Here is a 17462-nt window from a genome sequence, read left to right as displayed (position 1 = left end):
CGGAACTGAACGACGATAGTTCTGTCGCCCTGACATCTGTGGTCATGAAGCTCTTTGAACGCCTTGTGCTGAACCACCTAAAGAACGTCACCGGACCTCTGCTGGACCCTCTCCAGTTTGCCTACCGGGCAAACAGGTCTGTGGAAGATGCAGTCAACATAGGTCTGCACTACATCCTCGAGCACCTCGACAGCACAGGGACCTACGCAAGGATTCCGTTTGTGGATTCCAGCTCTGCGTTCAACACCATCATCCCGGAACTCCTCATCCCCAAACTTCTCCACCTCGGTGTGTCCCCTACGATCTGCCAGTGGATCCTCAGATTCCTGAACGAACGGACACAACAGGTGAGACTGGTAGCAACAACATCATCAACACGCACCGCCAGCACTGGAGCCCCACAGGGATGTGTCCTCTCTCCACTGCTCTTCTCCCTCTACACAAACGATTGCACCTCAACAAATCCAGCTGTCAAACTCATAATTTTCGCAGACGACACCACGGTCATCGGTCTCATCAAAGACGGCGACGAGTCTGCGTACCGCCAACAAGTGGAGCAGCTGGAGCTCTGGTGCAGCCGACACAACATCGGGCTGAACACGCTCAAGACTGTAGAGATGATCGTGGACTTCAGGAAACATTCTTCTCCATAGTTGCCCCTCACACTAACCAACTGCCCTGTGTCAACCGTCGAGACCTTCAAGTTCCTGGGAATCACAGTCTCCCAGGACATGAAGTGGGAAGTCAACACCATCTCCATCCTGAAAAGGGCCCAGCACAGGATATACTTCCTGAGGCTGCTGAAGATGCATGGCCTGCCACAGGAGGTACTACGACAATTCTACACAGCAGTCATCGAATCAATCCTGTGTTCTTCCATCACGGTTTGGTTCGGGGCCACCACAAAAAAGGACAAAATTCGACTTCAACGGACAGTTAGGACGGCGTAAAAAATCATTGCCACCACCCTACCCACTCTTGAGGACTTGCACACTGCAAGAATCAAGACAAGGGCACGGAAAATCTTCCTGTATCCCCCGCAACCTGCCCACCACCTTTTCCACCTACTCCCCTTAGGCAGGCGCTACAGATCCATGCGCACCAAATCCAGTAGACACTTAATCAGCTTCTTCCCTCTAGCCATTAACTCCCCAAACAGTCACTGATTGTTGTACTATAAATACTGCTACTGGTCACTCTAAAATGGTTCAATGATTTTCGGCACCAACTGTACAAACTGTCATAGTATTGTATTCTACCACTGTTCACTTAAGCCCTGCTTGATACTTTGCACATTGTCTCGCAGTTGTCACTGGATGGTACCACCACACTACGGTTCACTTACATTACGAAATGTCCTAGCATACCTATTTGTCATGTCCTTGTTTACGATGATACTAATGCAGCGTGTTATACCGGAGACAAATTCCTTGTGTGTTTTACATACTTGGCCAAAAAAGATGACTCGGATTCAGATTTAACCAGTGTATTTATAAAGAGACCTAAAATCTCTTTAGATCTACTTTTCGATCAACCAACCTCCCGGGATCGCCCCTTACCGCACACGCACTCACACACACACACACACACACACGCAAATACACGCGCGCATGCCTTGATGAGAAACCAAACACAGAAGCAAGCGATGCACTTTTGCAGCCTGTTGACTATTGTAGCACTGATTGGATGATTACGATGATTAGGGTGCAGTGTACATTAACACAAAAAAATATATTACTAACATGTGCAAAGACACAAAAATGTTTTTTTGTTTTTTTCTCCTCTACACCTTTTGGATCTAATTGGGACGAGTCCAAGATCTACCGGTCGATCAGGATCAAAGTAATGGGCACCCCTGCTGTAGTGTATGCGTCGAGTTCCAAAGCCTGACTGAGTACTTCTATCCGACACGCTGTTTATACAGAGAAAAAGCGGACATGAGACAGGCAGGCATGCGGAGGTCCGCCAATGAGTGAAGGGTGGGCATGTAAGATGACGCTAAAGGCACGCCCTTAGCAGGTACCAGTTGCCAATGCTGTATGTTTAAAATGGCATATGTTTTACCATGCCTGGCTGCGCCCAATAATGCAGTGTGTTTTGTGTATGTGTCAAATACAGAAATAGCACCCCGTTACTGAGACTGCGCCCAACAATACGGTGCACCGAATGGTCGTGAAAATACGGTATATTCTGACAAATCAATAATAAATGCTGCTCTTAAAAAAGAGGGCAATTAAGATAATAAACTTTGCAGATTATCTTGCATCCACGAATAATTCATCCATCCGTCTATTTTCTGCTGTGCTTATCCTCACAAGGGGCGCAGGGTGTGCTGGAGCCTATCCCAGCTGTCTTCTGGCAGTAGACGGGGCACATCCTGAACTGGTTGCCAGCCAAGAGACCAGTTTCATGTGACGTATGCACACGATCGCCCTTGACTCGCCTGGCGCCTCTGCGCAGAAGAACAGCGCAATGTACCTGTTTGCTCACGTACGCCCCCTCTTAATTGCGGCAGAGAACGGTCTGCCACCTGGTTATGGCCTTCCATATAGGCTTTCCCTGCCAGCATCTTACACCCTGCAGTTATGTGCTGGATCGTCTCAGGTGCCTCTTTGCACAACCTACACCTTGGGTCTTGTCTGGTCCTCAATGGCTTTGGTCCTCAGGGCCTGCTCTTGAGCAGCCAGGATGAGTGCCTCTGTGCTGTCCTTCAGGCCAGCCCTCTCGAGCCACTGATAGGACTTATTCAGATCGGCCACTTCAATTATGGTCCGGTGGTACATCCCGTGTAGGGGCTTGTCCTCCCATGATGATCCCTCTTCCAGCGCCTCATCTTCTGTTCCCCATTGTCTGAGACATTCTCTGAGTATGTCACCCGATGGGGCCTTCTCCTTGATGTATTCATGGACCTAGGATGTTTTATCCTGGATAGTGGCTCTCACACTCACTAGTCCCCGGCCTCCTTCCTTTCGGCTTGTGTACAGTCTCAGGGTGCTGGATTTGGGATGGACCCTCCATGCATGGTTAGGAGCTTTCGGGTCTTAACGTCCGTGGTCTGAATCTCTTCCTTTGGCCACTTTATTATTCCTGCAGGGTATCTGATCACTGGCAGGGCATAGCTGTTTATTGCCCGGGTCTTATTCTGGCCATTGAGCTGGCTTCTTAGGACTTAGACAGAGTTGATTTCGCAGTCAACAGTTAGAGCCAAAACAATCTCAAGTCAGCCGCAAAAAAAATCAGCCATGTGAACTGCTATAAATGGCTGTACAGAGGGACAACAACTCTTCTTGGATCTGATCAACTTTTCCAAATAAATGCTGATTAACCCTTTTTCATGCACCCTGAGACCTGATAACATGATAAGATGTCCACTGTAGTAACCGCTGTACCTGAAAGAGATTGGAGCTCGACGAAGGAATCTCGAGAGTATGTGCCTCGAGGACCCTGCTAATTGTGTAGAGCTGGTCCACTGTTCGACACCGGGGCGAAAACCACACTGCTCCTCCTCAATCTGAGACTCGACTTCCTGACAGACCCTCCTCTCCAGCACCCCTGAATAGACCTTACCAGGGAGGCTGAGGAGTGTGATCCCTCTGTAGTTGGAACACACACTCTCGGTCCCCATTTTTTGAACAGAAGAACAACCACCCTGGTCTGCCAATCCAGAGGCACTCTCCCTGATGACCATGCGATGTTGCAGAGGCGTATCAACCAGGACAGCCCCACAACATCCAGAGCCTTGAGGAACTCCACACAGATCTCATTCACCCCTGGGGCCCTGCTCTGGAGGAGCTTCTTAACCACATCGGTGACTTCAACCACAGAGAGGAGAGCCCACCTCAGAGTCCGCAGACTCTGCTTCTTCCAAGGAAGGCGTGCTGGTGGAGTTGAGGAGGTCTTCAAAGTACTCTGCCCAGTGGGTAGGGTGATGGGACGATGATACCTCAAGGAGTGTATTGACTCACTTCACAAACTGTGTCAGCACTGTATTGACACTGTGTTGGTCACACAATAGTGACCCCTGCAGTAGTTATAAAGTCATTGTAGGTAAAGAAAAATGTAAAATATAGCAAATTTGAGTTACAATTCAGATTTTTAACTTACCTGTATGTTGAATTTCTTTTTGTTAAATCATGTGAAATAAAAGACAAAAAACTGATTAGTTTATGAATTTTTCTTGTGGAACAAAAGTTTTTGGAGTGTCTTTGCTCCAAGGCGATTTCTCCTCTTAGACACCAGCTCCCCAACCTCAGAAAATAGAGCAGAGTTGTAAATGAAAGTTGATGCAGATGTGGGTATGTGTTCTGGTTCTATTTCTAATATTGTAAAGGGTCTTGGTTTCTGGGTGTGTTTGCTTATGGCAGGCAGCGTTGGACTTCAATTATGGAGGATCTCGCAATTATAAGATAAAATGAATGAAGCAACTCTAAGGCTCTTTAACTGACTATCATTTGTCATTCACTTGATAAACTGATAAAGTCGGTGCAATGCGCCACCGTTAAAAATAAATTTATCGAACAGTAAACAATGCTCAAAGGAAAAAAAAAATTTGCCAAGATCAATTTTTTTTACACTGGGTAAAACGTCTTTGAACGATTCATAATTTCGCAAAACTCCACCCAACAAACCCACTACATGTTGATACAGCCATCCATCCATCCATCATCTACCGCTTATCCGGCGCCGGGTCGCGGGGGCAACAGCTTTAGCAGGGAAGCCCAGACTTCCCTCTCCCTAGCTACTTCGTCCAGCTCTCCCCGGGGGATCCCGAGTCGTTCCCAGGCAAGCTGGGTGACATAGTCTCTCCAGCGTGTCCTGGGTCTTCCTCGGGGTCTCCTCCCGGTGCGGCACCACCTCACCGGGGAGGCGCTCAGGAGGCATCCGAATCAGATGCCCAAGCCACCTCATCTGGCTCCTCTCGATATGGAGGAGAAGCGGCTCGACTCTGAGCCCCTCCCGGATGACCGAGCTTCTCACCTTATCTCTAAGGGAGAGCCCGGACACCCTGCGGAGAAAACTCATTTCGGCCGCTTGTAATCGGGATCTCGTTCTTTCGGTCACGACCCATAGCTCGTGACCATAGCTGAGGGTTGGAACGTAGATCGACCGGTAAATTGAGAGCTTCGCCCTTTGGCTCAGCTCCTTCTTCACCACGACAGACCGATACAACGTCCGCATCACAGCAGACGCTGCACCGATCCGCCTGTCGATCTCCCGCTCCCTCCTGCCCCCACTCGTGAACAAGACCCCAAGATACTTGAACTCCTCCACTTGGGGCAAGATCTCCTCCCCGACCCGGAGGGGGCACGCCACCCTTTTCCGACTGAGGACCATGGTTTCAGATTTGGAGGTGCTGATCTTCATCCCAACCGCTTCACACTCGGCTGCGAAACGCTCCAGTGAGAGTTGGAGAGCCCCGTTTGAAGGCGCCAACAGCACCACTTCATCTGCAAAAAGCAGGGATGCAATACTGAGGCCCCCAAAACGGACCCCCTCAACGCTTCGGCTGCGCCTAGAAATTCTGTCCATAAAGGTTATGAACAGAATCGGCGACAAAGGGCAGCCCTGGCGGAGTCCTGCCCCCACTGGAAACGATTCCGACTTAATGCCGGCAATGCAAACCAAACTCTGACATCGGTGGTATAGTGACCGAACAGCCCGTATCAGGGGGTTCGGTACCCCATACCCTCGAAGCACCCCCCACAGAACTCCCCGAGGGACACGGTCAAACGCCTTCTCCAAGTCCACAAAACACATCTAGACTGGTTGGGCGAATTCCCACATACCCTCGAGGACCCTGCTAAGGCTGTAGAGCTGGTCCACTGTTCCACGGCCGGGACGAAAACCACACTGCTCCTCCTCAATCTGAGGCTCGACTTCCTGACGGACCCTCCTCTCCAGCACCCCTGAATAGACCTTACCAGGGAGGCTGAGGAGTGTGATCCCTCTGTAGTTGGAATACACCCTCCGGTCCCCCTTTTTAAAAAGAGGGACTACCAACCCGGTCTGCCAATCCAGAGGCACTCTCCCTGTTGACCACGCGATGTTGCAGAGGCGTGTCAACCAGGACAGCCCCACAACATCCAGAGCCTTGAGGAAGCTTTTTAACCACATCGGTGACTTCAGCCACAGAGATAGGAGAGCCCACCTCAGAGTCCCCGGGCTCTGCTTCCTCCAAGGAAGACGTGTTGGTGGAGTTGAGGAGGTCTTCGAAGTACTCTGCCCACCGGTTCACAACGTCCCGAGTCGAAGTCAGCAGCGCCCCATCCCCACTGTACACAGTGTTAGTGGTGCACTGCTTCCCCCTCCTGAGACGTCGTATGGTGGACCAGAATTTCCTCGAAGCCGTCCGGAAGTCGGCTTCCATGGCCTCACCAAACTCTTCCCACGCTCGGGTTTTTGCCTCGGCCCTTATGTTTGAACAAGGTGTTCGTTATGGACAATCCGTGGAGAGCACAGAAGTCCAATAACAAAACACCACTCGAGTTCTGATCAGGTGGGCCGTTCCTCCCAATCACGCCCCTCCAGGTCTCACTGTCATTGCCCAAGTGAGCATTGAAGTCCCCGAGCAGAAAAAGGGAGTCCCCAGCAGGAGTACTCTCCAGCACACCCTCCAAGGACTCCAAAAAAGGTGGGTGCGCTGAGCTGCTGTTTGGTGCATATGCACAAACAACAGTCAGGACCCGTCCCCCCACCCGAAGGCAGAGATAGGCAACCCTCTCGTTTACCGGTGTAAACCCCAATGTACAGTACCCCAATGTCACTGAGATGGGGGGCAATGAGTATGCTTTGCGCCACTCACCGTGGGCAACTCCAGAGTGGAAGAGAGTCCAACCCCTCTCGAGAAAACTAGTACCAGAACCCAGGCTGTGTGTTGAGGTAAGTCCGAATATATCCAGTCGGAACTTCTCTACCTCGCACATCAGCTTGGGCTCCTTCCCTGCAAGAGAGGTGATGTTCCATGTCCCTAGCTTCTGTAGTCGAGGATCGGACCGCTAGGGTCCCCTCCTTTGGCTGCTGCCCAGCTTGCACTGCACCCGACCCCTTTGGGCCCTCCCTTGGGGGTGAGCCCATGAGAAGGGGGACCCACGTTATCTCTTCGGGCTGAGCCGGACCTATACCCTTGGGTATAGGTCCGACCACCAGGCGCTCGCCAACAAGCCCCACCTCCAGGCCTGGCTCCAGAGCAGAGGTGGGCAAACTATGGCCCGCGGGCCGAATCCGGCCCGTTGGTCTTTTTAATCCGGCCCACTGAAGGTTGGTCCACAATTAAAGTTCGATGTGAATGATTGCATTAATTTCAATTGGACTTGTAATGACAGGAATTTCACCACCAGGTGGCGCATTGACTTGACGTTGCAGATCATGGGTGGGGGGGTGCCTTTTCGACCACCTCTGTATCGCTCTACTTCTACTGGTCTGATCACAACCCATCTGCAGCAATGCACAGTTTAAAATAGGTCATCAACAACACTGTTGTCATTTTTTAAAAAGTATAGTACCGTACAGTACTTTCAAGCTTTTGTTCTTTTGATGTTTGATATGGACTTTCAACAAATGCATTTTTTAATGTACCATAGCCCTTCTGTCATATTTTAAAAGTCAATGCAGCCCCCGAGCCAAAAAGTTTGCCCACCCCTGCTCCAAAGGGAGGCCCTGGTGACTCGCGTCCGGGCAAAGGAAACTTGAATCAATTTATTTTACTCATCGTAAGGGATCTTTTGAGCCATGTTTTGTCTGGTCCCTCACCTAGGACCTGTTTGCCATGGGTGACCCTGCCAGGGGTATCAAGCCCCAGACAACTTAGCTCCTAGGATCATTGGGACACGCAAACCCCTCCACCACGGTAAGGTGACAGCTCACGGGGGGGCCTGGAGGACTTAATTGCACAATTCATGTTCAAAGTAAATGATAATATGTGTCAGGTTGGTCCAAATTGACACTCAAGAATAACCTAAAGGAGGAGACAGTAGACTCGATTCTGGTACCAGGAGGGAACGAGGAGAAGCGTTCGGTTTCAGTTCTCCACACGTAACCCTAACGATCTCCCCCTTCACCTCCTCATTTATTGGGAAAAGCAACTACATAGGTGTGTCCAACCTAAAGGGTGGGGGCTGTTGAACACACACTGAACTTGTTTGACTATGTGTGTGTATGTGAGTGCAATTTACGTACATGTGTGCAAATAGACATAAACATCCCGTTGCAGCTGGTGTTGATGTCTCCATTCACGGTTCAGCCTTGCTCGCTGTTTAGTCTTAACAGTTATCTCTTCCCAGCCACGTCCTCGAAAAGGTGGTTGCGACCCTAACTTCTCACACAGTACAGCAATCAAAAGTGAGCACATAATGAAGAATATATAATGATTATAGATGTGAGTAAATAATAAAGGATATATCTTTATTGAGAGCATAAGCGTTCTCCTTTGCAAGCAAAATCAAACTATACTGACAGGCGGAAGCATTCTTCATTGCGAGCATAAAATGACGACACGAGAATCAACCGAATAATACGTGAATGTATGATTACTAAACAATAATAAATCCAACATTCCCCCCTGTTCATCCTACATTTGCACGTATCATCACACAGACCCTTCCCGACGGCCTTTATTCAGTGGAGTCATGCCGCACACGCAAACATAGTTACACCTAGGGGCAGGGAGCAAAACGACTAAAAACCATCCATGACCCCCTGATGCCGAAGCGAAATCACGTCATCATCCGAAGAGGCATAATCAACCTCAGAACCACTGCCATCAAACAACAACAGAGGATACATCTCATTCACTTTAGACGTCGTGGGCGAGACAGCCGTAGTAATAAGCCGGACAAGCAGCACTCTGATAGAGGGAATGCAACAGCATCCACACAACGTCAAGACAGCTGCAAAAAGAGCAAAAGAGATTAGTACATAAAACACCAAAACCTTGTACTCTCCGAAGACCTTATGCCACCACTCCGCCCAGAAGGACGTATTCACGCCGGAATGGGCCCTTATTTGGCGAGTCAGGGTGCGGAGGCCTCCAATGGCCTTGGCGAGGGCGCCATCAGGCGCGGTGTTGTTAGGTATGAACGTACAACACTGGTCACCAAACATCGCACATACTCCATTGGTCTCTGCCAAGAGCATATCAACCGCGATGCGGTTCTGAAACGCCATCAGGGAGGTGGCCCCCAATTGCTCTTTTATAGCCAAGACGGCTTCTTCAGTAAAATTTCCGAGCCTCTGGACGTTGTAGTGGAGGTAGTTGATCCTGTCAACATTCTTATTAGGGGTAACCCAAATGAAAAGGGATTCCCAACCGGCAGCAACCTGGTTAACCAACTTATACTCATCTGGCACGCCACGAGGAACCCCAATTGCGTCTATATAGGTGGGATCGCCATCCCCCCCAGGAGGCGTCACGCCGGAACCGGAGAAGGCTACTCCCCGTCATCGACGATAACGCAGCCCCCTGTATATCCTCCGCTGTTGATGGAAACACAGTTACTGGCAAAAGCAGTGATAGCAATGCGCAGACACCAGAAAATGAAAAACTCTCGCCCGCGATAACCATAATTTGCCTTCAAAATTACTAAACAATAATAAATCCAACAATATGGTTCCTTTTTGTCTTCAGAAAAATCAATGCCGTAATGTACAAAGGCATTCTGAGTTTATTCTATCTATTGGGATGAGGTTCGAACAAGAATATGTGGGAAAATTGAATCACTGAAGATTTTATGGATGCAGAGTACCGGTACGTCCAGTTTGGCAGGCTTGTGTTCAAAATTTCTTTGCGACAAGACAATCCGGTTGCGACCTTGAACAAACCCAGACTAGAAAAACATTTGCTCCATTCGCTAACACTCACGAGCCTTTGCCGCTTAAAAATCCAACAGTAAGTGAATTCACCATTGCCAAACATCAAGTAGTTATCTTAACTCATTTGGCTCTCCTCATAACTTTCATTCTAAACACAAACACATCTCATAATTATTCGTAATTTCTTTAACGTTTTTTATCATTTCTGAATTTCCTTTTATATGTTTTTGTTCTATTTTTTCCCGTTTTAATGCTCTCATCAACATGGAATCATAAATCAGATTTCTATGTGCAAAATGCAAATATTTACTGAAACAAGAGTTTCAATTTTCAATTTTACACGAACATTTTTCACTTGGAGCAGTATTTCACACATAATCTCTCACACTATCAACAACAGTGAAAAATATTTTGCCACACAATAGCTCTTTTCACAGCTCTTTTAAGGGAATCAAAACGGCTTCTCTTGTTTTATGTTGGGAGGGAAGAAATTTCATCTGTGCTGTATGTTAGCACATTTGACAATAAAGTTGAATTCAGTTCAAGTCAATTCAAAACAGAGCAATATAAAATTATAAAGTGCACATCTAAGGTAAACTATACTCATCCTGTAGTGGATTTCAGCCATGGTTGTATATTTCATTTTTCTCAAGTTTGCTTTGAACACAACACTCAGGAAAGTGTTGATTCTGTTGGTCCTTCTTGCACGGAAGTCTCTCTATGCTTTTATGTAGACATCATTTTGGATGACTACACTTGGTTCGAGACAACACTGGAGACGTTTTATTTTCAGTGTGGTCGCTTCGACTGCACTGCTGAACTCTCGACATGCCTCAGCGCACTGTCACTGTCTGACGAACACAGAGAAGCTCCACCCCTTTTATTTATATGGACACGAAAAATGGTAACCTTCCACGCAAAATAGTTCCAAACAAGTAACAATCGTGTCAGTGGCATACATCGTACTCAACAGGCTACCTGCTCTTTATTCACCAGAGGCTCATCAACCTAGTCTCTTATTTCTCTCCCAAAACGGTGTCTTGTCCCGCTTGGTGTACCTTAGCCTTCTCCGCTACCTACAATTTCTGAAAACATTTAATCACGTTCAAATTCATTTAAATTAATTCCGATAATCACGCACTAAACTGACATCTCTAACCATGTCTGCTTGTCTTCTTGTGTCCCATAGACATCAATGAAGATGTTCAGGATGAGTGGCAGGAACCAGCGCCATCTCAAATTAAAGAAGAGGCGTGTGAAGAGTTCCTCCACTTCAAAGAGGAAGAGAAGCAGCAGCCCTCTTATTTAAAAAAAGAGAAGGAGCCAGAGAGTCCTTGCAGGAAAGAGGTGCGACTAGAGCTCCCCGACATCAAAGTGGAGGAGGAGGATAGATGGAATGCGAGCAGAGTGGTGGAGCCTCCAAGCAGCAGCTCATGGGAACACATTACAACCAAAGGTGATGGAGGATGTCAAGCAGATGGCCTCTTAGCTCCACTATCAGACTGTGATGGCGTGTTGTCACATGCTCATCACACTGATGATGATGAACAGTCTGAAGGTGATTTGGCAGGCCACACTGACAACAAATGCTGGAAATGCTTTCAGTGTGGGAATGCTTTTTCTTTTAAGAGCCGTTTGAAGCAACACGTGAGAATACACACTGGAGAGAAACCTTTTGCCTGCTCAGATTGTGCCCAAAGATTCTCTAAGAAGGGAAGCTTGACAAGGCACACAAGGACCCACAATAGTGAGAAACCCTTTGCCTGCTCTGTTTGTAGTCAAAGATTTTCTCATAACAGAAATTTAAAAATCCATACACGAATCCACACCGTCGAGAAACCTTTTTCCTGCTCAGTCTGTGGTCAAAGCTTCTCTCAAAAGACAAATGTAAAAATACACACAAGAACCCACACTGGAGAGAAACATTTTGCCTGTCTAGTTTGTGGCCAAAGATTCTCTCTCAAGACAAGCTTAAAAATACACACTAGAACACACACTGGCGAGAAACCTTTTGCCTGCTCAGTTTGTGGCCAAAGATTCTCTCGGAAGTCTTTTGTGTGACTAAGTTTCTTTAGTTGTTTTTTATTTTCATAAGTTTTGTTTTCATGAATACATTCGTTTTAGACTGAATAAAAATCGTTTTTGAAAGAAGGATGTTCAGACGGAAGCCTGTCCTGGCAGTGACTGCAACGTTGCACATGGTGAGCCATTCTACACAGAAGTATGACAGTAAAGCAAAGGTGCTGTGCTGAATGAAGTGCTTCTTTGATGTACATGATGAAATCGGACAATTCATGGAGGAAAAAAGGGTAAACCGATTCAGGAATTACAGTGCCCACTTGGGCTGCAGGACCTTGTATTCAAGGTTGACATCAGAGAGCACTTGAATAATCTTCAGAAAATGTCCCAAGGATTTTTTTATTATGACAGCAAACGTGCATTAAAGTTAATGCTCAGGTTATGGAAGACGCAGATAGCAAGCGGCGACTTTGCTCATTTTGATGTAGAAAGCAGTAATTGTGACGTGACAACGGTACAAAGACGAGATTTCCGGGTTGCTGAGGGAGTTTGAAAAACGATTTCAAGTTTTGAGCCAACTCGAGACAGAATTGGCGGTTTTGCACTCACCATTCGCAGTCAAAGCTTCTGATTTCCCCATTGACATACAACTTGAAATCATTGTTTTACAGTGTGCTGGAGCAGAGGATTCCGTCTCCAAACTTCCTGCGTGGAGTTTGCATGTTCACCTCGTGCCTGTGTGGGTTTACTCTGGGTACTCCGGTTTCCTCCCACATTCCAAAACCATACCTCCAATCCTACATTGACAGCACTGGCTGCAAAAATATTGCCCATGTCCCACAGTCCCACAGGACTACCTACCTGTTGTGAGCAAGTTTTCTCACTATTGTACATTAATAAAACAAAGCTGCACTCAAAGCTCACACATAATGAGATTCTAAAAATTAGATGCTACTCAGGACATGATGACTAATATTGATTCACTTCTGCAGGGTAAACAATGCCAAGTTTCAGGGGCAAAAACTAGGCAGGACGAGTAATTGCAATGAAAAAATTCATTCATTTGTTCAGATTGCTTCCCAGATGTTGAAGGAACTGTTTTTTTTATTCCACAAAGCTGTGACTAAATGTGGAAAACATTGTAATAATTCCTGTGATTAATTTTCACGCAGTTAAATAAATCTTAAACTGAGTGAAAGTGTTGAAATGGCACATACTGTTTTTTTTTCAGCTCTTAAATTGTTCATAATATAAATGAAAATTCATTTAACCCTTACAGGGACAGTGGTTCGTCCAGTGGACAGTTTATCATGTTATCATGTTACAGGGTGCATGAAAGAATTAATATTAATGTTTTCATAATTGACTTCTTCTTTGCACTAATACAAAGAAAAACGTGCAGTGAATGTTAGTTCTATGTAATTATTCACTGAGTTTATGGCCCTGCCCGCTTGAGATCAGATTAAGCTGTATTCGGCTGCCAGATCCAAAACAGGTTGGACACCCCCGGTGGAACAATAAATCATACATGATGAAACTGGTATTTGTCTGCAATGCCAGTTAGCCACCAAAAATATTTTAACATGTGCGCATGAACTCAAGTATGTACAACAACAATTTTCTATTAATCAAAATGTAGATGAAATTGACATTTTCAACAGCAGTTGTATAAGTAGGATTTTGCTCTGGCAAAAATAGCATAAAACTGCTCTTAATTCACATTCAGTTTGACTTAGTACAGGGTAAATGCCCTTTATTTTTTCTGTATGTGTAGATTGTCTAATTGAAATGATGAAAATTGGACAATGTGTTGATATCAGTGGGATTACTTTCCGCATGACATCTTCACAGGCAAATATAATCCTACAAAATGATTCGACAAAGCGTATTCGTTCAAAGGTCCTGAAAATAGATCCATTCCAAAATTTTTACTCAGCTGTGAGCCAGCCCATGTATCACCGATATCAATCATATTTCTTTAGATTCACCCATTAGCATTTATTACTTCTATAAAAAAATAAAAAATAAACTCTACTTCAGCCTGTTTAGTTTTTTCAAACGTGAACTTAAATACATATGAAAATTTTACATTGATAGTTCAGTGGTAAATTTTATAGGTGTACTTATTAAGTACACTTTTGCATAACACTGTATCCTTATTAACATATTAGAGAATAAGAAAAGAAGGAAATATGGACCAACTTTATGGACCAACTTACAACAAAGAATAGTAACTGGAACAGAAAAGATTTAAAGTGCATCTGAAATTCAAAAATAACATTAAATCCTTAATTTAACAATAAATATTTTTTGACTGACCATGTCAAACCATACGATACTGAAAAATAAAATTACATAAAATCAATAACTAATAATGCATTCAAACTAATCACCAACATTATCTCAGGAGCACAATATTAAATAAACTTTAACCAGCAAAACAAAAATATATCAAATAGTTTGTGCTTTTTTTACAAATCAAAGATGACGTCTGGATTAATGGCTACAATGAGCACGTTTTGCACTGCAGAGCTTTTCAAAGCGAGGTTTGAAGCAGGACGCAGCAACTCTCGGCTCCTGCTCAATGTTTAGCCGGGACCTGTATTTTAGTTTACTGAAGTAGCAGTCACAAAGCAGCATGATTGTTGGCAATATTCGGCACGTTTTCGCTGAAAAAAACTCAAGCAGCTTATCAGCGTGATTGGGGTGTAATGTCTTTAAGTGACGCCTTAATTTATTTGCCATCATGCTGTGAAGCTGTCCGCTACCAACATTTTTAGACACAGTAAGCACATCAATCTGCCACCGCAGTCACATTGAAGCCAATAGTAATGTGTCGTTCGCGAACTAGCCGGCTCCCAGATCCGGCTCTTTGAAGTCAACGATGGGAGCCGGCTCCTCACTGGGAGCCGGAAGGGGAGGGTTACACACACACACACACACACACACACACACACACACACACACACACACACACACACACACACACACACACACACACACACACTACACTTTAGAGAAGTGGGAGGGGTTAGAGAAGAGACACACACAGCAGCACACTGAGCAGCACGCGAACAAGACAGACGAGACGAGAGAGCTAGTTAGTGGAAAAAAAACAACACGGTGGAAAGCGGAAAGGTGAGAAAATGGATTGGAAACGCAGTGAAATATGGACTCATTTCAATTTAATTGATAGTTCAAAGGCAGCGTGTAGACTGTGCAAGGTTAAAATATCCCATAGATCAGGCTCCACAGATCAGAAAAGTCCACCCACCAGTACAATTTGAAGAGAAAAGACAAGCAAGGGAACCAGCTATTAATGAAGGTGCTAGTGTGTCTGCAACTGTTGCTGCTGCTGCAATGTCACAACTGCCTAGATGTACAACCCAGAGCTCTATGAGCCACTTTATGCAAAAAGCTATAAAACCAGCAAAACAGAACACAATTGATGAGGAACTGTAAATTTCCCCAGTGTGGGACAAATAAAGGATATCTTATATCTTATAAAATGATTGCAATGGATTTTCAGCCATTTTGTGTTGGCTGTGTGTTGTAGCAACATCTGTCCCCTCAGAGAGAATCTTCTCCAAAACAGGGCAAATATTAACAGAGAGGAGAAACATTTTGCCACATTAGAAGCTCCCTTAACAGATCTCACAAGGAAGAACATTAAATCTCCTCTACTGTGGACAGCAGACTGTGAACGAGCTTTTAAGGCCTTAAAGTTCTTCATCTGTCAAGCTCCTGTGTTGCAGAGTCCAGATTTTTCAAAGGAGTTTCTCGTGCAAGTGGATGCTTCGGATGTTGGTCTTAGTGCGGTGCTGGTGCAAGGTAGTGCTGGTGAGGAGAGACCTATTCTGTTCCTGAGTAGGAAACTTTGAACGGGAGAAGAGATACTCAACCATTGAGAAGGAAGCTCTGGCCATCAAATGGGCTGTGGACTCTCTTCGTTACTACCTCCTTGGAAGAAAATTCAGATTGCAGACTGACCATCGCGCTCTGAAGTGGATGCACTCCATGCAACACCAAAATGCCAGGATACTGCGGTGGTGTCTTGCCCTTCAGCCATACCAGTTCACCATTGAGCATTGCCAGGGTAAGAAAAACGTTATTGATGATTATTTGTCGAGGTTGTCGGAACCTGGGGGAGAGGGGGTGAGCGATGTCATGATGTAGAAAGACAAATATTAAAAATTCTGTTTCTTTTTGGATGGAAGAAAGGTGCACATTTCTTTCCATTCCAAACTGTTTTAGAACACTGATTGTTTCAGATGAGGTAATTGCAACCACCTGGGAAGGGCCAATTGTGGCTTGGACCTGATTGGCCTGAAGCTCAAGTGAACTCCCTTTAAAAGATGAATGAGGAAGTCACTGGAGGCCGGACAACTTGGAGAGCAGTGCTAAAAGTGGTTAGGACTGCACGACTGTCCGTGTTTTATGTTATGTGTTGTGTTTATTATTTTACTTTATGTTAACTGTTTTGTTAAGCGCTTTGTTACAGCTGCCGCTGTTGTGAAAGCGCTATATACCGGTAAATCAACATGTATTGTACACGTGGGCTGCTTGCTCTCGTGCTTGACTACCCCTGACTGCAGTTACATAACCCTCATAGTGATTGGTCCTTACAAGATCGTTGGTTGGAGCAGACATTGTCACTTCATTTGTCTGCAGTCCCTGTATAGCTTTCAGAGGTTTGAACAGCATTATGATGAAGAACAAATACCCCCTGCCTTGAATGAACTCGACTTTCAAGCTCCTACAATGTGCAAGGAACTTCACAAAGTTGGATTAAATTAAATTTTTCCCGAGACCCAGAGTTACATATCTCCCCATGTGAGGTTACTGGAAAACAGCGTTTTTGTCAAAGTTGAGAAATGTGAGTACAGTGGCTTGTTTTTTGGGGGGCGTGTCATCCAGGAGAGATGAGTTCGAGCCGGCCCAGACAAGATTCGGTCCGTGGAGGAGTGGCCAGTCCCCAGCTCACGGAAAAAAGTCAACACTTCCTGGGGTTCGCAAACTTCTACCGGTGCTTTATTCAGGACAGTAGGGTTGACTCACCACTAACAGACTCATGTCCTCTTCTGTGCCATTCTTCTGGGCGAAGGCAGACAAGGCCTTTAACCAACTTAATACTTAATCACCACAACCCCTGTCCTAGTCGTAGAGGTTCGTAGAGGTTGACACCTCCGATTCTGGGGTTGGAGCGGTACCATCCCAGCGGTGAGGTTCCGGAGAACACTTGAATCCTTGTGCCATCTCTTCCCATCGTTTGTCTCCCACTGAACGCAATTATGATGTAGGCGAGCGGGAGTTACTCGCAGTTAAACTAGTACAGGTCATTATTATTATTATTATTATTATCATTATTATTTATCATCGTCATGCTCACATACGAACACGAAGCCTGACGCCTTCTCCCCCGAGAAGCTTACTGAACACCCCCAGACCATCATTATCTCTTGATGTGTTGTCACTGCCCTGACATGGGAGATTAAAGACAGCACAGCGTCAGCAACCAATCCTGGAACAGGTCCTAATAGCAACCTTTTTGTTCGAAACTCCGTCCGTTCCCAACTTCTCTTATGGGCCCACACCTCGAAGTTTGCCTGCCAACCACAACCTAACCGTGCTCAAGA

General features: G+C 45.8%; 1 protein-coding gene across 2 annotated transcripts in view; it reads left to right on the top strand.

Moving 5' to 3' along the window:
* The window catches only part of LOC127590228 (oocyte zinc finger protein XlCOF6.1-like), a 35321-nt gene extending 22174 nt beyond the window's left edge, over positions 1–13147 (top strand). For both annotated transcript variants that reach the window (XR_007959565.1, XM_052049736.1), the window contains exon 2: positions 10997–13147. Coding sequence is in view for 1 of the 2 variants with exons in the window: in XM_052049736.1 (XP_051905696.1) it covers positions 10997–11868 (872 nt within the window). In the remaining variant the exon portion in view is untranslated. The remainder of the gene's footprint in view (positions 1–10996) is intronic.
* Positions 13148–17462: the final 4315 nt, after the last annotated feature.

This window comes from Hippocampus zosterae, chromosome 17 (genome assembly GCF_025434085.1).
Source record: "Hippocampus zosterae strain Florida chromosome 17, ASM2543408v3, whole genome shotgun sequence".
Taxonomy (NCBI): domain Eukaryota; kingdom Metazoa; phylum Chordata; class Actinopteri; order Syngnathiformes; family Syngnathidae; genus Hippocampus; species Hippocampus zosterae.
The sequence above is the reverse complement of the archived record's forward strand: the minus strand, read 5'-3'. Positions and strand labels throughout refer to the sequence as shown.